The sequence below is a fragment of the Eptatretus burgeri genome, chromosome 15 (assembly GCF_056783735.1).
Source record: "Eptatretus burgeri isolate ZD-2024b chromosome 15, Ebu_testis_v1, whole genome shotgun sequence".
In the NCBI taxonomy this organism is placed as follows: domain Eukaryota; kingdom Metazoa; phylum Chordata; class Myxini; order Myxiniformes; family Myxinidae; genus Eptatretus; species Eptatretus burgeri.
The window spans coordinates 44,900,097-44,921,153 of record NC_140975.1 but is presented as its reverse complement, the minus strand read 5'-3'; the positions used below and the strand labels follow the sequence as shown (position 1 = coordinate 44,921,153).

Sequence of the window (21,057 nt, the reverse complement as noted above, 5' to 3'; positions counted from 1 at the left end):
CTTGTAATGAAACCCACTTTGAAGTTGAAATGGAGCTCAAACAACGGGGCTTGATTGGAAATTAAATAAATATATATCATTAAATTCTCAACCCAACCACATTGATGTTATTCATATCATAAGGCTGAACAAAGTTGTGTGCTTTTATTTATTTATTTATTTGTTTTTCTTTCTCATCCATGTGTGGAAGAGGATTTTCTGTCATAGTACAGATACCAAGAGGGGAGGGGAGGATAATATAAAAGGACCGAAGATGCCTTATGTACAGTAACTTGTGAGCCAACTACAGCTTTCCACAAACTTGCACCATCGTACATCTACTACTACTACGACGACGACAAATATCCCACCTTCTGGCAGGATCAGCTGAAGAACGCTTTGAACCCAAATTTTTCATGAACTGGCTGATCAGGCTTGACGTCTGACTGAAGGTGGGAAGAATTTGGATTTTTATCAGGGTGCCGGCGAAACCTCGCTTACCATCCATTCACAGAAGACACCATGGGATATTTGACGTCCACGGATAAACACTGCCGGCAGATGGGTTGGCCAGCTAGTCCTTACGATGGACGGCGCACACGTTGGGTTGGTGCCTCACTCTGCATGCGAAACACCAGGATGACAGTTTATAGCTCGGTCGATGTTTATAGCTGGGTCGATTATTGGCAGGTCAGGCCAGATTAGGTCTGTGACTTGCTACAGGTACCATGTAAATATGTACGAACCTGTTTCATGGTCGGATTGTCAGCGACTAAACCGTCTCCCCCACCAAGTTTCCTGGTGAGGAGGGTGTTTGGATACGGACACCCAGCAGGATTAAAAACAAAACCTATCAAAGGGCGGAGGAGCTCCTGGTGAGCCAACGGCCATCCATATCTAGTGCCCAACTGTGTCTGCGGACGTCCTCCTGCAGTGGGGTCACTTTTTATTAAGAGGTTGTTTGCAGGATTTGCACTCCGGCCACCGTAAAACCCTTCAAAGTAAATTGAATCCCCTCCAGTGCAGCTGGCCCTTCGCAGGGCAGCTCAACGGAAGACGGGATTGGGACAAAGCCTTCAGGAACCCCACTCTTTGATGACAGGAGGAAAATCACGGGGGAACCTTCCCGGGTCAGATTGCTGTGGTGTGTGCCCGGGTGGTGCTGAGGTGTCATCCACTAGATGGTGGTCTCCTTGGGTTAACCTGAGGCGGTCCCTTTGGGTAGGTGTCTGGGATGTTCTATCCCTAAGAGAGGATGATCACCTGTCTCTGTTATCATCTGAGCTCAAGCTTTTGAAAATTGGTATTGCAGCTCTCTCTGAGGTTCGGAGACCGGATTGCGGAGAGATAATGGTGGGTGGTTACACCTACTATTGGTCTGGTCGCTCTGATGGTTACCATACCCAAGGAGTTGCTGTAGCTGTGTCCAATAAGCTGAACCCCAATGATAATTGAGGTAACACCGGTCAACGAGCGTATTATGAGATTAAGAATTCGTCACTCCTTCGGTGTCATTTCCCTGGTCTCTGTTTACACTCTGACTGAGGCGAGTGATCTCACCGTGAAGGATGCATTCTACGGCACCCTCGAGTCTGTGGTTGATCAGTGCCCCAGACGAGATACACTTCTAGTCTTGGGGGATTTCAATGCATCGACTGGAACTGATAGGGACGGTTATGAGGCGTGTGTTGGTCCCCATGGGTCAGGAACTATGAACCAGAATAGCACTAAGTTCCTTGACTTTGCAAGAAGTCATGGACTTAGGGTGGCTGGTTCATGGTTTCAGCGCCCACAAGCTCATATCTGGACTTGGTATTCCAACGCTGGCGGTGTGGCAAAGGAGATTGACCATGTCCTCATTGAAGGTTGCTGGAGGATGATCCAGAACTGCAGGGTCTACCGGAGTGCTCAGTTCCTCAATACTGACTACAGGCTTGTTGTAGCAACTCCAAAGATGTACCTTAAATCCTGGAGAATGGTACCATCCCAGCTGAGGCTGGATGCTGGCAAGCTCAGGGATGAGAGAGTAGCTGAGGAGTTTGCGAACAGGTTGAGTGGACACTTGGGAGGTCTGGGTGCTTTGAGGGGTCCTGAAGAGTTGTGGAGCGCCTTCAAGACCACAGTCCTTGATGTTGCCGGTGGATGTCTTGGAGCTCACCGTAGGGCAAAGAAGAATTTTGTCTCTCAAGGGACACTGGACACCATTGACCAGAGTCGCAGGGCCAGGCTGAATCGCAGAGCTGAGCTGTTCAGGGAGCTGAGGGGTAAAACTGTACGTGCACTGAGGGTGGACAAGGAGGCCTATGTGCGAGGAGTCTGTGAGGGGGTAGAGCATCACCTGTGGACAGGTGATTCTCGTCCCGCTTACAGGGGAATTCATGCATTGCGTTCATCCAAGCCCATCCCTCAGAGCACTGCAGTTCGAGCAGAGAGTGGTAGGCTCTTGACAGAGGAGTCTGAAGTGAAGGCCCGCTGGGCCGGTTACTTTGAGCGGTTGTACCAGGCTGATCCCCCAGCTGTCGAGTTGGACGTCAAGGGTGTTACAATCCCTATTGCTGACCCTCAAATCAACTGTGGTCCACCTTCGCTTGTGGAAACACGGGCTGCGGTGAACCAGTTGAAACGGGGCAAAGCTCCAGGGATCTGTGGCATCCATGCCGAACTTCTCAAGGCTGGTGGAAATGCTGCACTCGTGTCGTTGCATGCAGTTTTGTGCTCTGCCTGGAACACAGGCATCATCCCAACTGACTGGAAGAGGGGCCTTGTTGTCCCTCTCTGGAAAGGGAAGGGTGATCGCCAAGACTGCAACAACTACAGAGGGGTGACGCTGCTCTCAGTGCCGGGCAAGGTCTTTGCTCGGATAATTCTTGATAGGGTTCGCCACCAATCTGCTTGAACACCAGCATCCAGAGCAGTCAGGCTTTACACCAAAGAGGTCAACGATTGACCGTATCCTTGCTCTTCGTGTCCTCACCGAACACAGACGAGAGTATCGGTAGGGGCTGCTTGCAGCCTATGTTGATCTCTGTAAAGCGTTCGATTCAGTGAATCGGGATGTCCTCTGGAGGATTCTTGGTCTTCGTGGGGTGCCAGCAAAACTGATCGATCAGATGTCTGAACTCTACTCTGGTACTGAGAGTGCTGTGAAGTGTGGTGGTACCATCTCTGACTTATTTCCAGTTGTTACTGGAGTTCGTCAGGAGTGTGTACTGGCCCCCACACTTTTCAGCACTTGTATGGACTGGATTTTAGGGAGGATGTCGGAGAGATCAAGCTGCGGTGCATCGTTTGGGAATGTCAAGATCTTGGACCTTGATTTTGTAGATGATGCAGTCATCTTCGCGGAAACTTTAGATATCCTTTTGGGGGCCCTAGAGGTGCTGAATGAGGAGTCGGAGCCGCTGGGATTACGGGTTTCTTGGGTCAAAACTAAGATCCAGGCTTTCGGTGACATCTTGGATGCTGCTGCCCTGTCTGTGTCTGTTTGTGGTGAGGATGTTGAGGTCACGGAGAGATTCACTTACCTTGGCAGTGATATTCATGTCTCTGCTGGCTGTGAGTCAGAGGTCAATGGACGTCTGGGTCGGGCCTGAGGAGTTCTGGATTCACTGGATCATGGGGTGTGGCGCTGCCAGTACCTGTGCGGGAGGACGAAAGTCCGAGTCTTCAGGTCCTTGGTACTTCCAGTCTTGCTCTATGGATGCGAAACTTGGACTCTGACCAAGGATCTGAGACGGAGACTTAATTCCTTTGGTACCAGGTCCCTTCGGAGAATCCTTGGCTATCGCTGGTCAGATTTTGTGTCCAACGAGCGCTTGCTGAGAGACTCGGATGAGATTTGTTACCTGCATAGTCCGTGAGCGTCAGTTGCGACTGTATGGACATGTGGCTCGTTTTCCTGACGCTGATCCTGCTCACCAGATTCTCTCAGCGAGGGAGTCTCATGAGTGGAGGAGGCCAGTGGGCCGACCACGTGCCTCGTAGTTGCAGAAGGTTGACCATCATCCCAAGGAGATGGGGATGGGCCTGGCATCTGCCTGGGGGATGGCCAGACGGAGGCCCCTGGATTACCGGCGGAAAGTGGACGCAGCGACGCGCTGTTCTGGCACATGCTCCCATACCTGACCTGCAGTGATATTCATGCGTCTGCTGGCTATGAGACAGAGGTCAACAGATGTCTCGGTCAGCCATGGGGAGTGATGGATTCACTGGATGATGGGGTGTGGCGTTGCTGGAACCTGTGCGGGAGGACGAAAGTCCAAATCTTCAGGTCCTTGGTGCTTCCAGTCTTGCACTACTGATGTGAGACTTGGACTCTGACCAGGGATCTGAGACAGAGACTTAATTTGTTTGGTATCAGGTCTCTTTGCAGCATCCTTCGCTATCTCTGGTCGGACTTTGTGCCCAACGAGCAGTTGCTGAGAGAGTCTCAGATGAGATTTGTTACCTGCATAGTCCGTGAGCGTCAGTTGCGGCTGTATGGACATGTGGTTGTTTTTCCTGACGCTGATCCTGCTCACCAGATTCTCTCAGCGAGGGAGTCTCATGAGTGGAGGAGGCCAATGTGCCGACCACGTGCCTCGTGGTTGCAGCAGGTTTATCGGCATCTCAAGGAGATGGGGATGGGCCTGGAATCTGCCTGGGGGATGGCCAGACGGAGGCCCCTGGAGTACCGGCGGAAAGTGGACGCAGCAACGTGCTGCTCTGACGCATATTCCCACACCTGACCCGACCTGAACGGATGTTCGAACCAATGCTAGACAGCTTGAAAACCAATACATATTTCTACTTTAGGCTATCCTGCTTCATACTCTCATAAATGGTAAAAATTCATAAAAGAAATAAATAAATAAACTCGGCTTGATGGACAGAACGGCCTCCTCTTGGGACAAAGTTCCCTGCGGCCTCCTCTTGGGACAAAGTTCCCTGCGTCTCCTTGTGCGTAAATAACAAACATATAAATAAATAAAGACAAATAAATAAACAAATAAATGCACTTGCTCGAGCCAAACACGATGTCACAAAATGGGGAATTAGTCACGGTGATGAAAGCACTTCATTCTCGGAATGGTTTATAATTTTTCCTCATTATGATTTCCAACTTGCAAAAAGGTATGATGTCCTACTATGACGTCACAAAGTGAATTTCCCTTGGATATATATATCTCTCTCTCTCTCTCTCTCTCTCTCTCTCTCTCTCTCTCTCTCTCTCTCTCTCTCTCTCTCTCTCTCTCTCTCTCTCTCTCTCTCTCTCTCTCTCTCTGTCTCTGTGTGCACATATCAACGTGGCACTCACATGTTTAAACGAACGATAGAGAGCCGAAAAGCTCGAATTTTAATTTATTTGTTGTATACACTTTTTGAAATTTAAACTGGAGGAGCTGTTAAAACGCTTGAGGACGATGACGCAATAGACAAATCAATGTGGACAAAGATAAGACTTCTGGATGGACATGAAGAGGTTTCTCAAACGTCAATTACAACCCCGGGACGTGTTGAGGTTTAAAGCACCGGTCACGGCACCGGTCACGGCACGATTCGTCCGGTGGAAACGCGTCCGACCATTCCTTACTTTTCCCAAGCTGCTCGTATCCGACGGCGTGGTCGTTCCGGGCTGCTCCACGCCACCGTCCTTCTCCGAAACCTTGTCGTTCAAGACCGACGCAGACGGGTCTTGGACGATCGCCGAGTCGTCGAGCTGGGGCACCTGTTCCACGAGCGCGCCAGGTATCCCCGTCTGCACGTACTCCTCCCTGCAGTCCAGCCCAAGGCGCTTCAAACACTCGTCCGCGTCCGAGTCCACGACCAGCAGCACGATCTCCTTGTCCTGCTCCTTGATGCGCCGCACCACCTCCTGGTGAGTCTCTGTCTCCACGTTGTAGCCGTTCACGAGCACGAGGCGATCGCGCGGGAGTAGACCCGCGATCTCCGCCGGGGAGCCTGCCTCAACCTGACGGATGAACTGGCCCGGTTTGTTTTTCTCGCTGTGCAGGTGAAACCCGTAACCGCTTTCACTCTTCACCATGTGGCACAACCGCGGCTTCGGGGTGTCCCTGATCATGGCGACGGATGCGCACTGAAGATCCCAGAACGACCAAAATGCCACGAATCGCAAAACTTCAACCCGCGATGCCGCCTGGTCTGATTCGTCCCGCTCCGTGCTTGCATTTTTCGCTCGCTTGCTCCCGCCCTTCCCTCAGCTCCTCCCGCCCCTTTCCTCGGCTCCTCCCGCCCCTTTCCTGGCTCCTCCCCCCTACTACGACACACCCCTTTCTTAGGCTCCTCCCCCCTACTACGACACACCCCTTTTCTGAGCGAATACGTAACCCCCGCTTTCCAATGGGAAATGTCCGCCACTCGGCGCATGTCGTTTCTGCAAATCCATCCAGCGCCACCGCGTGACCGTGTGCGGGAACTACACGAGGGGTTTAAAAGTCTCCATGATCGCCCGGGTGGCCCAATGGGACAACAAAGGCGGAATGAAAAGTGACGACGAAGTGGATGTTTGCGATTCAATGAGCACAACCGCACGGAGCAACACCGCGGACCCCTACGTCACGAGTCGTGTGAGGTTGGTGACGTAGCAGATGTCGATCGAAAATGTTCTGATTGTACAAAAGGGTATTCCCCCCCCCTCGAAGCTTTTAACGAAAATGACGTCATTTAGACAGGAACGTTTACATAATACGTACGTAACAATTATGGAAAAGAGAACAGGAGGAAGAGCGGGGGAGGGGTGGCGGTGGGAATGTGAGTGCCTGACCTTCCCAAGTCGAGGATTGCTAAGAAAGTAGATGGGGGAGGTGAAGGGGGGTTGAGAGACGTTCCTTAGAGTGAGAGAGTGATGGATGGATGTCAGGTTTGAAAGACGTATTCAAAGTGTTTTAATATTTTGTGATTTTTTTTCAATGTCTGAAGAGAGGGAAGAGGTTGCAGCCTACCTGTCTGAAGGATTGTCATGGTGGAGTGTGAAGTCATCAACAAATAAAAAAAACCAATGTCACCCCCAGGGTGACCAGTTTCTTGCCAAAATGTGAACATGAGTGACTTATTTATTCGATTAAAGTTACTCAAAAAAATAAGGGTTTCATCGACCTTGATGCTTGACCTTTTTGTGACCTGACCTTTGACCTTTATATTTTCGTACGGATAATGGTATCTCTCCAGGACAGTTGTACATGAAATATCAAGAGATTTTGATGAGAACTGAGGAAATAAAATTTTCATGAAAAATCCGTTTTTTCGTCATGTCATCAAATGGCATCATAGCGTCAAACTTTTGACAGATCTGGAAAGCACTTATCAAGCGCTTTCATATGAGGTATTACTCGATATAGTATCTAAGATTTCAAAAGTTGACCTTGGGGTCAAAAACTTTCGACCTCCAGCGCTAACCATGAAGGTCAAGGCCGATCGCCACCAAAAATTAATCAGCTGAGCGCCAGACCATGACCTATATTCCCATGAAGTTTGAAGACGATCCGATCAAAATTACTCAAAAAATAAGGGTTTCGTCGACTCCCCTGATTTGCGACAAAGTGACCTTGACCTTTGACCTTGACCTTCAAAATTTTGTGCACTGAAAGGGACCTCTATAGGCCTCTGATATGCGAAGTTACAAAATTTTCCAATGATAACTGTGCTCTGCAGAGTGATCGATACGTGATTACAGACAAAAAAAAAAATATAAAAACATACAAGCTGACTAACATATCTTGCAAAAACTTCGTTTTGGCAAGATAATAAAGAGGATTTTCCAGTCAGAATGATCATTGATGAGGATTTCCAGAGTCGGAGGTAATTTATGAAGATCTTTCCTTGCTTTGTCCCCCCCCCCCCACCACCACGTTTCTGCAGGGCACACACAGTCCACCATCACCCCCCTTCAGGTGAAACTACTTAAATCCAGGATCACTGTTCACCTCCACTCATTTGTTCCTTTTTTCCCCACCCATAGACAGCTTCACAGTGGGAGACTTCCACACCACCTGTGGAACCAACCTCCCCATTCTCTTCAGTCTCATTCTTCCCTCCGGGTCTTCAAGACAGCCGTTCACCACCATCTCAGATTATCCCCAATCTAATACGATGATCTTTTCTACCTTCGTAACCTCCCCCAGCCCCCAACCCTCCTTCCAAATGTACAGTTTTCCCTCCTTGGAGTCTCCTGTATCCATCTTGTCCACCCCATGCATCCTGTCCTGCTGTCCCCATATCCTTTATTGTCCATCTCCCTCTATCTTGGCCATCAGCTTTGCTGTTTCCCCCCTTTCTCCACTGTTCCTGATCCATCCAGTGTTCGAGTATTAGCTCTTCCACGAGCCTCGACGATGGAAACAAAATAAAATGTGGGCATGAGGGTGCAACATCAGAAAGGAGGTGGTAGAAGACAAAGATAACTGACATACCGATCTGTGATGGCAAAGTGATAAGTCCAATTATATCTCGAAGGCCTTGGTTTCCCCGGTGTCAAGCTAAGCAAGATGTGAGCAGGGGAGCCAGTCCATAGGGGAGAGCAATACTCCATCAAGCTGTGGTTGAAGGATTGCAGGTGGATCGGAGTTCAGGTGTGCCAAGGAAGGACTTTGTATGACGGAGGATGTCCATTTGGCAGCTGCTGGCTTTGGAGGCCAACTTTGAAATGTGGTTGGCCAAGAAAGATCATGGCTGAGAGTGAAACCCAAGAATTTGATTGAATACACTTCTTCTGGACGATTGTTAAGAAAGTAGAGTCAAGAAAGGGTTTGCCAGACGGTCCTTTCGCAGAGATTTGTCAGGATTGAAAAATATTCGGAGGGTTTGCCCAGCTTGTGATTTTGTCAAGGTCTGAAGAGAGGGAAGAGGTTGCAGCCTGCCTGTCTGAAGGATGAGGGATGTCACAGCAGAGGGTGAAGAGTATTTTTCAGTCAGAGAGATCATTGATGAAGATCAGGAATAGAACTGGGCCCAAAACACTGCCTTGAGGCCTTGACAGGGAGCCGAGATGAAAGGATTCCGTTCAGAGCCACACTTTAGTTGCGAGAGGAGAGGAAATCAGTAAGCCATGTGTGGGCCTTGAATGCCATTTGGAATTTTGGAGAGTAAGGCAGGACGCCAGACTATTAAAAGCATGAGATACGTCCAGATAGACAGCTCAGATCTCATGTCTGACCTTGAGAGCCTCCATCCATTGTTGGGCGAGTACAAGCAGCATGTCCAAGGTGGATCACAAATTGGTGATCTGAGATGAGGTTGTTGGAGAAAAGGAAGGATTTCATATCAACTGCGATGATGGATTCCATGACCTTGCTGATGATTGGAAGTAACCTGATAGGTATGTAGTTAAGGGGATCAGTTTTCACACCTTTTTTATGTAATGCAGTGATGTTGGCAGATTTATAAGCAGATGGAAGATGGCCGAGCACAAATGACAGGATGAAAAGGGCAGAGAGGGGATATGCAAGAGCAGCAGAAGAGGTTTTTGTGAGTGATGTGAGCTGATGCCCTCACAATCATTTGAGATCATCCCCAAATCTGGTCCCGTATCAAAGTCAATCAAGGGTTGAAAGAACTTCCACATTCTCAAGTGCAAAAAACATGGAGTCCAGAAGCAGTTGGGTACACCAGGGAAGGATGGGTATCAAGACTCCGAGAGTGAGGGGTTGGGGAAGATATTTGGAAGGAAACACAGAATTGAGGCACAGCCTTCTTACGAGTGGAGTTGGCTGTGGTGCCATTTGAAGAGATAGAAGACGAGCATATTCCAGAGACAGACTTAACTGGAACGGTATGCAGTAGAGCGCATACCTCCATCAGGCTGAATTGCTTACATTTTGTATCCCACCATCCATCCACATATTGGGATCATACTCTGCACATTGTCGGTACTGCCTAAGCAATCTCCTGGGCTATTGGGCACAATCCTGGATGAGTCACCACTCAGATGCAGGGTACTCAAATGGTTCAATCATCCCAGCAAGTTGGTACTTATTTTGCCAACCTCAGAAAGATGACAGGCTGTCAAGCCCACCTGGTATTAATTCAACAGGTGAGCAGGATTTAAACTCAGGACCTTATCCAATTCTAATTTAAATTTATCTCCTGTTTCTGCTGCCACTACCTTTCCAGGGAGGCCATTCCATGCATTAACTACTCTTTGAGTAAAAGTCCCCTGCCTTGCTACCATCTTAACTCTCCTCTTCTTTACGCTCAGGCCATGGCCCCTGGTCCTATCAGTCTACTCTGTTGAATAATTTTCTGCACTTATTTTGTCTCTACCTTTCATATCCCATCATAACCACCTCCTTTCTAATGTATAAAGTCCTGTCTCCTTCAGCCGCTTCTCATAGCTGAGTGTAGCTTGGTCCTGGACTCAATTTAGTTGCCCTGCACTGAACCCTCTCTCTGGCACCTATATCCTTCCACAGTTGTGGTGACCAAAACTGCACACAATATAAGCCGGATCTGAATCCAGACCTGAACTATAAAATCTAATCAGCTTGTCCTTGTCACCGACCCAACTCATCCATCAAGTTTTGTCATAATCCATCCACAACCTTTTGAGATAACAGGCTATATATCATTTTGATCTCATCTCTCAATGGTGGAGAATAACTTATTAAAATTTGGATCTGGATCCAGATCTTCACAAAAATCGAATCAATTCATTGTTGCCACACACACCAAACTTGTCCACCAATTTCATCTGAATCAGTCCATAACTTTTTGAGATATCCTGCTCACAGACGGACAGACAGACAGACAGACAGACAGACAGAGACAGGGGTGAAAACATAACCTCCATCCACCTTTGGTGGCAGAGGTAACTAACACTGCAACACAGCAAGCCGTTGCGACATTTTATTTTGTCCAAACAAAGCATTTTATAATAATAATAATAGGTTTATCATGAAATGTGCATCATTTTTGGGGATGTACGATATTTTTTCCATCACAATCGGAACAGAATCTCAGCAAAAACCAACAACTCTGCACAACAAGCATACAAAACAGAATCCACTTTTCAGCCATCAGAGTTCAGTCGACCACCACTCCGCCACCGGCTGCTTCCAACGAAGCCTTCAGTGTCTCCGCTTCTTCCTTCACCACGTTCGCTTTTATCTCCTGCGGTAGTGATTCAACGAGCTTCTTCGCCTGAGGACAAAACAAAACGATCAGTGACATACTGAAGCTTTATCGTAGGCTCTCTAAAAAAACACCATAATGACGTATGCACAGACGTGTGTATGGCAAAATGCTGCAACATGTGCACACAAAAATCAATCCATTTAAATGAGTGAATATTTGGCCAGTGTTCAATTACAAATTCGATTTGCTCATGTCATTTCTGGGTGCCCCCCCCCACCCCCACCCCCTACATTAGAGCAGGAATTTTAAAATTTCTCCAAAAGGTACCTGCACACAATGGCATTCCTGTTTCAAAAGGCAATATTTAATGCCTACACATGAATGCAAGCAGATAGAACAGCCGATAACGTTTCTTTGGAAGGAAGGTGTACTCATTGAAGTGCCGTTTAAATTTTGGGCATTTGAATATTAATAATCACAAAACTCAAAAATGTCTGCTGGGAACTTGGTCAATGCACAAATAGGTACTTCCAGCAATTTCAGTTCTGCATAAACAACCCCGATTGCCAATATCAGCACGTCATCAAAATAGCTTACAACTTTGGAATTGGTTAGTCATTCGCTGTTCGACAGGGATGACAATCTTTTTTTAATTTCATTAAATTATGTCGCTCCAGGTAAATTAATGAGTCTAGAGAATAGCTTCGAGATTTGTGCACTCTTTTCTGAGCTGTCTAACCTGCTTTGAATCTTGACCCAGCAACAAACTGTCACACGAAGGGTGAGGCATAGATGTGTGTGCCGTCCCTCGGAAAGACATAACACCAGAGGACGGGTCTGTCAGTGCCGGTCGTTGTGTGGACATTAAAGATCCTGAGGTTTTGCAAATAGTTGGCGAGTACTCACCAGCACACTGAACAAATTGCAAATTCCGATCAATACCCCCCCCCGCCCCCCCCAACGTGACCTGAGGGAGGCCTTCGTTCTACAGTGGATTGACAATAATATTGAGTACTCATCGAGATACACCATAAAGTTTTTTTTCCAACTTGAGATAAATTACACAGCATGCACATTGATGCAACGTCATGCCGAAGAAGCAGGTCAGGCTGATGATTATGTTGATGATGAAACAATTGAATAAGATTATACATACATTTTACTCTCTTTTAGAATTTCCACTGATGTTGTAATTTACTTTTATCCCTTTTTAATCCATATTACCTTTAGTATATCAAGTGTGAAAGAACAAGCTTGCGGATTGATGTGTCGTGTTTACACTAGCATCCATAAAACGTTCTCTCCATGACTCAGCTATCTGACTCAAGCCAGTAAAAGGAGACGTCATAAGTTACGTGACACTCCTGTGTTTATTAAGCAGTACAATGTATTCTCTACTCACCAAACTTGTGTACTTGTACGTTCCTTGCCCACCTGTTCATGTCCACTCTATTGTCAATGCATCGATTTTTTCCACCCTCTCATCATACTATAATTCAAAAAAGCGTGTGTGTGCGTTTTTCACTTCTTTGCACTCCTGAACTGCTGGACAGAATGAGTCAAAATGGAATAAAGATGCTCGCCCCCCCCCACGCCCCCATCTACCCATTCCTGGCGTCGACACCACGGCACGCCTTTCCATCGCACTCCCCCTCACACCTTGGGGAACATGAGGAGGTGCCACTTCCAGAAATCTTTCTGGTTGGCGGACCTTTCTGCATGGCTGCCCCTCACTGGCAATGAGCAATGCAATGCACCATTGGACTGCGCTGCTTGGCAGGCAACGGTGCCGTTTACTGCAGAATGGGTGCCACCTGAGTGGGCCTCAATGCTGTCAATATGCGTGGGGTATTATGTTTGAATGGTTGGCAGCCAGCGGCGAGCACCACCACCAGAGCCTTGAGGGCAAAGAGAATAAAGAAATAGGCACAGGGTCTGTCATTACCGGTGTAAGGGTGTGCCCATACGTTCTGCCTGAACCATCCATCTGCCAAGTATGGGATTTCCTCTGTCCGTCTGCTTCTCTTATCTCACCTGGTTCAAAGTGAATGTTGATCGAGCTGCGTGTGGGCCCTTCAGATTAGTTTCTGTTTTGTAAGTACAGTAATTACCCTGCGCACGCAGAGCGAAAAGCGGGGTTCAGCAATTGGTTCATGTCCGTCCATTTGTGTCTCTGTCCGTAAATGTCAGTTTATGATTGAAGGACAACTTATTTAAATTGAATGTTACATTTTGAACATGAATTGGAAAACAAGTCTGCTGTCTTACCATACTTTGTCTCTGAATTCATCTTAATCGCACATGCGCAGAGGAGTGAGATAGTGTTTTTATTCTGTCTGCCTGCTTGCCATCAAACATAATAGAAAATCATCCCAAACAGGAAATTTGCTGTTTTTCAGGATGTCATAAAGGACACAAACAACGGGCACGAATAACTCATGTAAGGTGTTAACATGTTGGGTGATTTAATCGACACTGCATCAAGGCCAGTAAATTCCAGGATTTATTGATACGACTTTTAGAATGTTTAAATAGGGCGTATAGTAGACGTGGGAGAGACAAGAACAACCGGTAAAAGATTGCTGTGTTATATACCATGCCACATGTACCAATATTGTTTTACTTTGAAACGACCACAAGCAATTCAATCTCATTCTTCCCTCCAGGTGTTCAAGATAGCTGTTCACCAGCATCTCAGATCACCCTCATCCAAAGCTATCTTTTCTATACCTGTTAAACCACCCCCAAACACCTCCCCCTGAATTTTGCTTCTCCATCAATCTTGTCCACCAATTGTGTTCTCTCATACCCCTATGCCTTACCCGCATCCCTTGCTTGTCCGTCTCCGTCTATTTTCCTCCCTCAGCCTTGCTGTTGGCATTTCCCCATTCTCTTTCTGCTGTTCCTCTTGTTATGTTGAATCCTGATCCATTTTGTGTTCGAGCTCTTCCATGAGCCTTGACTATGCGTACAAAATATGAAAGGAAAAAAAAAAACCTCAACTCTGCAGCACACTCACCTGTCATTATGGATCAATCAAGTCAAGAACCTTTGGGTTTTGTGTCAGTCTGTTATTCCTGATTGTATCGACGATAAAACAGATTGCCCCTCTCTCTGCTCCTTCCCCTTTTCCTCTTTCACACCCAACAGTTATCCATCACAGGATCTCACCTGTACGAGGTTGATGCCAGGTATGCAAGCTTTCACCTCCTTGATCAGCTTGACCTTGTCGCTACCTTTAATCTCTGTGAGCCGCACCGTAAAGTGAGTTTTCTCCAACTTCAATGGAACATCCTCGTCATCAGCCTGCAGAAAACACAAGTCACCCTCAGGAGTACATCACGTACAAGTGGTCCCCCCCCCCCTAATCCCTTCTGAACACAACTCCATTAAATATCCATCTTTTCATTCCGTCTAATGCCATGTTTACACCTGCAAGTGGTACTGGAAGCTAGACAATGCAGCAAAAACATAACACTGCCCCCCCCCCACACAACTCACCGCCTCGGCAGCTCCCTCAGCAGGCCGAGTTGATGCTCCTGCCATTTGTAGCATTCCCATATCTGGAATATTCAGCATTTTCTGTTGCAATCGAACACGAATGAAGCGTCAAGCCCTCAAACACGAAGTCAAACCCTTAAGAAGCATTGACAATAATTTGCTGAATGGTGACATCAATCTCACAAACATCTCAACTTTGTAAATTACTTTACTTAATTTCATTATCATCGTCACATTTCTTCCTGTTTGTTGTTATTTCACAACTCTCAGGTTGGGGGAAGGTGTCATTAAGACCCACACCCCATCCAAGCCATCGGTGCTGTAGAAGCAATCTCAAGGAAAGGATTACACTGGGTGGTTTGCCATTTTGTTCCCAGTTATAGTTGGAACAGGGATTAAGAATTTGTTCAGGAATCCGGCAAAGAATTGCCGTCTATTTTCAAAAGGTAGCGTGGGATATTTATCAAACGTTAGCAGACAGAACAACTGGGTTTACATTCCATCCAAAGGACAACACTCAGATATCCAATGCCATGAGTGCGACAGTTTATCATTGGGGCTGTAATTGAACACAGACTCGATGGCTCAAAGTTGAATTTATGGAGACTGGTAGCATCGTGCGAAGGAAGGGGGCAGGTTGGCCAAGCACAAGTCAAGTGGTGAAGATGTTGAACATGTTTGTCGGTGGTTTGAGCACAGTCCATTCAGATTCGGATGATGATCTTAATCTTGACAAATCCTGACAATAAAACTTTGAGAAATGTTTCCACTTGCGGCAACCACATCACTGCATCCCCATTTTAGTTCGCGGGCGCCAGCAGTGACCACTATTTTTGTTGTGTCTGTGTGTCTGTTGGGTCGCCAAAACAGGTGACCCTTATTGTCAGTAATTCTGTCTGTTTGTTGGCTGCTCTTAGAGAACCCTTATTCTGGACATTTCCATCTGTCTGTCTGTCCGCGAAACTTTGGTCAAGCCTCGGGGCTAAACCACTCAACCGATTCCAATGAAATTTGGTTGGTAGGACCAATATTTCTGGGAATCGTGTGCTTTCGAATATGGGACCCCGGGCCCGAGCAACGGCATAGCCACGGCCCTTTAAAGTGGTCAAAAAAATCGAAAAAATATAAAAAAGAATAAATCGAAAAATCGAAGCTTAGAGTTCTGTGCGCAACCTATCTAGCTCCCTTCATGCCAACTTGCAGCCCTAACAAAAAATATTTGTAGGAGGAGATAGGTTTTGGGCGAGTACATGTCGAACATTTCAGAAATGGTTAATTGCGAATATCTCTAAGAGAAAGAGTCTGATTTTGATGAAACTTGGGTGAAATGTGTACAATGTGGCTAGCATGTACACAAAAATGAATGGTTGCTATGCACACCTCCGTTGCTTAGCAACAACTAAAATACTTTATCGTACATCGTACACTTATTGTGGACTGTACAAAAAAACCAATACCTCCGAAACTGGACCTCCGAGGGACCTGTTTTTTTTTTTTGTGCCCAAGGAGAATGTCTAACAGCATCATATAAAAAATAAAATCTTTAGCGAATAGATAAATGGAATTACCAGGGCTGCCATTTGTTAGAGTCTCTTTGGAAACAAGCCTGAAATTTCACAAGGCGGGTTTCTGGGCGCAAACTAAGAGGGCTGTGATAATCATATTTATTGTGCTAATTTGATTGATAGCATATATATGAATATCGGCTAGTCGCGTCGGCCAGCTTTCCATGTCGCCTACCGGCTTGTTTGGATGTTTGTTTGTTTGTAATCAGCATAATTGGTAGTAAACGTGGGCAGATTTTGACCAAACTCGGGTGGTAGGTACATGTTATGACCTAGTGCTTTGGAAATTGTGATGGTTGCTAGGGACGCTTTGGTTCCCGAGCAACAATCGAAAAACCTTCAAAATCGGTACCGTTCACGTGAAATCAATTCCGAAAGCAATTATCCCACGTTGGGTTATGAAATTTGGCACGAATGATCTACAGGTGATGCTCTATCAAATATATTCCGGTTTTTGTGAAATATGGAATACTTTACCCGCAGCACCCCCTACAATTAGGGTATGCACGGAAATTGGTGAAAATTGAAGGCCCCCTAGCGACCAGGTGAGTGCATCAATACGAATGAAACTTTGCAGGTTCATGGTACTCAATGAGTACTACAACTTTGCCTCAGGACATATTGACTGATTTCGCTCTGGTCAGGGGTCAAAGGTCAATTAGTGCAAAAATCGATAATATGCGAGAGCTGGAGGTGCCTTCGCACCAAATGATACTCCTCCTCGGGTTATGGTCAGATGGTCATGAAAATTCACACTAATCGTCTGGAATACATTGTGCACAAACGATCTAGCCGGATTTTCGATTTAGATCTTTGTTCACCCACAGCACCCCCTCGAACTTTGGGGATTTCCGATTTCAAACCGCATTTTTGGTACTTTTCATTCAAATGGATAGCGAGTTGTTATTAGTAGATGGAACTGGATGAGATTTAATATGCATTATATTAAGGTGATTCCCTATCCGCCATATGACATCCATTTTGCTCTAGAGCTTATAGTTTCCATGCTCGGCGACCCATCGCCGCCTACCGGCTTGTTGGGTAGTCGATATAGTCTAAAAAATTTTTTTTTGAGATTTTTCTACCCTTATTATCAGTATTTCCGTCAATATGTTTGTCTGTCTGTCTGTATGTATGTATGTCTGTCTGTTCGGTCCAGTGCTCCGTTAATACAATGGTGATTTCGATGAAACTTGGTTGGTAGGTTCATACCATGACCTAGTTGTGTGCAAATAAGAACCGTTGCTATGGACCCATCTGTTGCCGAGCAACGGACCTTTGAAATTTTCAAAAAAAATCTCAAAAATTAATTTTTTTGAAAATCAAAAGTCGGGCCACGAGCGACTGTGGGCAGTACATTCAGCCATATTGTCAAAAATTTCCAGCCGGATCCTATGAAAACTGTCGGAAAAGATAGACTGAATGAACCCTGGTCGAAAACAATAAAAAAACGAAGTTCGTTATATCTCAGAAACTATGAGTCAGATATACATGAAACTGGTATGGTAGGTTCATGGTATGTCCTAGTTATGTGTGAGAAAGAACTGTTGCTATGGACCCCTCCGTTGCCTAGCAATGGCCGAAAAACCTCTAAATGTGGGGGTATTTTAACGAAAAAACAATCTGCAGCTTTAACCCTTGAAGCTCGAATCATGAATTTTATTGTGCTTAATCCTCAGGTCATTCCCCATCGAATGGGCCCATCGCGTCAGGTTATATTGGGTAATCGACTACCCCTGTCCGCCTACCGGCTTGTTTGTCTGTTTGTGACTCTCTCCAGAGCATAGCTCCGTGACGTTTGATGCGATCTTGATGAAACTTGGACACAAGCTAGATATCATGGTCTCGTGTCTTTTTTTATGAGGGGCGTCCCACGCCCCTTGTGGGCGGAGCCATGTCCACTTGAACTTTTTATTTATTTTTAATTTTTTTCTCTCAATTTCATTTCCTTGAAGCTGTGCGTAATGTCAATAAGTACAACATATAAAAAATCCGATTTGATTTGGTCAATTTTGACGGAAGAGATAGGTTTTTACAGTAGGGCTTCCTCAAAAGCTTCCACTAACTCAATTGTACCTAGCGTGGCATTGTTCAATAATGCCCGCGAACCATCGTCGCCTCCCGTCTAGTCATTATTTTTTCTTTATTACAGTTTGAATTTGGAACGGTAATCTGTGGACACCCTGTGTATTGATGTTCTTCTTTGATATGTAGCATCTGCTGAAGGTTTGCATTAATTATTGTTAGGGACATGAATTTAGAATTTGTTCAGGGTGGCGGCAATAGCTCACCTACTCTTTTTTTTGGAGGACACCGTAGGATCTTTAACGTCCACCAAATTATGCAAGCAAACGGGACGCTTCGTTAAAGATCCATCCGAGTTAAGAAACACACAATGTTGTTAATACCCCTCCCTGCGGAGCACCAGAATGACAGTTTTAAAGTTGGGTCAAGATTCAAACCCAGGACAAACAGCTCAGAGGCGAGTGTGCATAGCTCTCAGGCGCAGACTATCCTGCCAACCTTTACGTCGATCAATCGGACAGGATGGTGCATAGGTAGTGCACTTACCTTTGAGCCGTCTTGTGTGGGTTCGATTCCAGACTCGACGATAAACCGTCGGATCTCGGATTGGTAGTTACCAGGCAAAATGTTGCATCTCAAAGGTGTCGGACGGAACTTCGGACGGCTGTTCCATCTGCTGACATTTGCATCTGGATGTTAAATATTCCAACGTCTTAAAGGAAGAGTAGACGAGTTATCACCGGCACCTTCGACGAATCTCAAATTCCTGCGCAGACTACCGTTGGAGAGGCAAAGGCAAACCACCTAGTGCAGTCCTTGGCATGAGACTTAATTGGGCAGGAAGGCAGAGACTCACGGGGGGGGGGGGGGTGTTGATAAAACCCTTGTCATTTTAATTTGCTCTTGGAACCTTCTGAACGTTCCTCGTGCAGAATTAAAATGACAGCAATATCAAGGACATGCACCACCACCACCCACCACCCACTACCCCACCCCCCCCTAATTTAGCTCGATTCACAAAGATCACTGCATGAGTGCAATACTATCAATGTCTGCTCCACTGCCCCCAGATTAATCAGCACACCGACACACCCTCAGGAGCTCATTGAGGTCCGCAACCTCCAGCAACGTCAAGGACGCCACTTCATCCGCCAGGCGATGAATCTTCGCCGAATACTGCTTGCTCGCTCCGTCCAGCGTGGGGGCGTCCAGCGTGGGGGCGTCCAGCGTGGGGGCGTCCAGCGTGGGGGTCTCCAGCGCAGTTAGGCCAAGGCATCGCCGACAGAGGCGCGAAGGTCGGAGGGTCGCGCTTCAGAGAAGAGGGAAAGGGGAGATGACGTTCAATGTCGGGGATATTACTCCGTGGCACCGGAACCTTTTCCCGGACAATCAATCGGCTCACCTGAGAGCGCATCGCGCTGAGCGCACGACGATCCTCACGCCGGCCATGCCGACGTTCGCACCGGAAGGCCGGACCGGACCGACCAGAGATCTCAAAAATCAAACGACTTAATCACTCGTAAACTATTTTATAAATTCACCGACATCCGTCTCGTCATTAGTTTAAGTTTTTTTTTAACTTTGTATTCGCTCCAGAAGGAAGTTTGGTGTAAAAAAGAAGAGTAGGAGGAAATACAGCCGAGCTTGATCTATACTCCTGTGCCGTTTGTGACGTCACATTATTATACGTTTCATCGAGACAATGAAACCGTTTTAAATGGAAATGTCGATTGATTTATTGTCCATGTGGCGCTTCCGGTATAAAATAAATGAATAGTCCCAAGTGGGACAGACGCTCGTCTCCCGATGGAGGGTGGTCGACGTAGTCGGGCCGCATTAGATGATCAAGTGAATCTTTGGGGTCTCGAAGGGTCTATCGAGTCTTTCGGAGTCTAAGAGGTCACGAGGGGTCTTTATGAGTCTAAAGGCTTCTAAGGGGTCTCAAGGAGTCAAAAAGGTTTGAAGGGTTGTCGAAGGATGTATCGGTTCTTTAGGGAGTCTGGAAGTTTCTCAGGGGTCTTTTAGGAGTGTTAAATGATTATATGGGGTCTCAAATAGTCTATTGGGTCTTTAGGGAGTCTGGAAGTTTATCAGGGGTCTTTTAGGAGTGTTAAAGGGTTCTACGGGGTCTCAAATGGTCTACTGGGTCTTTAGGAGTCTAAAGGGTTCTAAGGGGTCTCGAAGGTCTTCTCGGATCTTTAGGAGTCTGAAGGGCTCTCGAAGGGTCTTATCGGATCTTTAGGAGTCTAAAGGGTTCTAAGGGGTCTCGAAGGGTCTTATCGGATCTTTAGGAGTCTGAAGGATTCTAAGGGGTCTTTAGGAGTCTTAAAGGGTTCAACGGGGTCTTGAAAGGTCTTTCCGGTCTTTAGAGAGTCTAAAGAGTTCAAAGGGTCTTTAGGAGTCTTAAGGGGTCTTAATGGGTCTATCGGGTCTTTCGGAGTCTAAAGGGGGTCAAAAAGTGTTGGAAGGGTCTTAAAGGACGAAAAGAGTGTAACCGTATTTAAACTTTCAAACAAGGAGACACTCCAGAGAGGGGGGGGGGGGGTCGTCCACCTGTGACTGTCTCAAGTGCATCAGCATTTACCAACTCACGTTGTGTTCATGTGATTATATATATATATATATATATATATATATATATATATATATATATATATATATATATATATATATATATATATATATATATATATATATATATATATATATATATATATATATATATAGTAGACTACTCGTGAGTCGTCACCATCGGGACCGAGAAAAAAGTGACGACTTAGACGCGTGACGACTTGCGCGTGTGCAAACATTCATGATGACTGTGCGGTGAAGGATGACGTCCCGAGGCCGATACCTTTCCAGGATGTCCTTCAATTTGCCATCGTTCCAGTCGTGCTCCACTGCCGAATCCACGCCGCCT

The 21,057-nt window shown here is 46.4% G+C and overlaps 2 protein-coding genes across 3 annotated transcripts in view; both read right to left on the bottom strand.

Moving 5' to 3' along the window:
• LOC147012081 (Na(+)/H(+) exchange regulatory cofactor NHE-RF2-like) overlaps positions 1-6,040 on the bottom strand; it is a 57,713-nt gene extending 51,673 nt beyond the window's left edge. Inside the window, exon 1 of the mRNA XM_085858277.1 lies at positions 5,552-6,040. Coding sequence (XP_085714403.1) covers positions 5,552-6,040 — 489 coding nt within the window. The remainder of the gene's footprint in view (positions 1-5,551) is intronic.
• Positions 6,041-10,804: 4,764 nt separating this feature from the next.
• MRPL12 (mitochondrial ribosomal protein L12) lies at positions 10,805-19,691 on the bottom strand. 2 transcript variants are annotated; one of them, XM_085858279.1, is made up of 6 exons: positions 19,540-19,691; positions 19,388-19,446; positions 19,230-19,357; positions 14,548-14,628; positions 14,218-14,352; positions 10,805-11,112 (listed from the first exon to the last, which is right to left on the bottom strand). In XM_085858279.1, the coding sequence occupies exons 1-6, from the start codon at positions 19,584-19,586 to the stop codon at positions 10,996-10,998; spliced, it is 567 nt and encodes a 188-aa protein (XP_085714405.1). In that variant the 5' UTR covers positions 19,587-19,691; the 3' UTR covers positions 10,805-10,995. The 2 variants fall into 2 exon arrangements, with proteins under 2 accessions (XP_085714405.1, XP_085714404.1); XM_085858278.1 differs by having other exon boundaries at positions 19,230-19,446; positions 19,540-19,690.
• Positions 19,692-21,057: the final 1,366 nt, after the last annotated feature.

Excerpts from the sequence above, each read along its gene's own strand:
- MRPL12 (XM_085858278.1), bottom strand. The coding sequence starts at position 19,586 with ATGGCCGGCGTGAGGATCGTCGTGCGCTCAGCGCGATGCGCTCTCAG. Across the intron at positions 19,447-19,539 it reads TCAGCGCGATGCGCTCTCAG|CGCGACCCTCCGACCTTCGC; the intron begins GTGAGCCGATTG and ends TCTTCTCTGAAG. Across the intron at positions 14,629-19,229 it reads ACCTCAATGAGCTCCTGAGG|AAAATGCTGAATATTCCAGA; the intron begins GTGTGTCGGTGT and ends CGATTGCAACAG.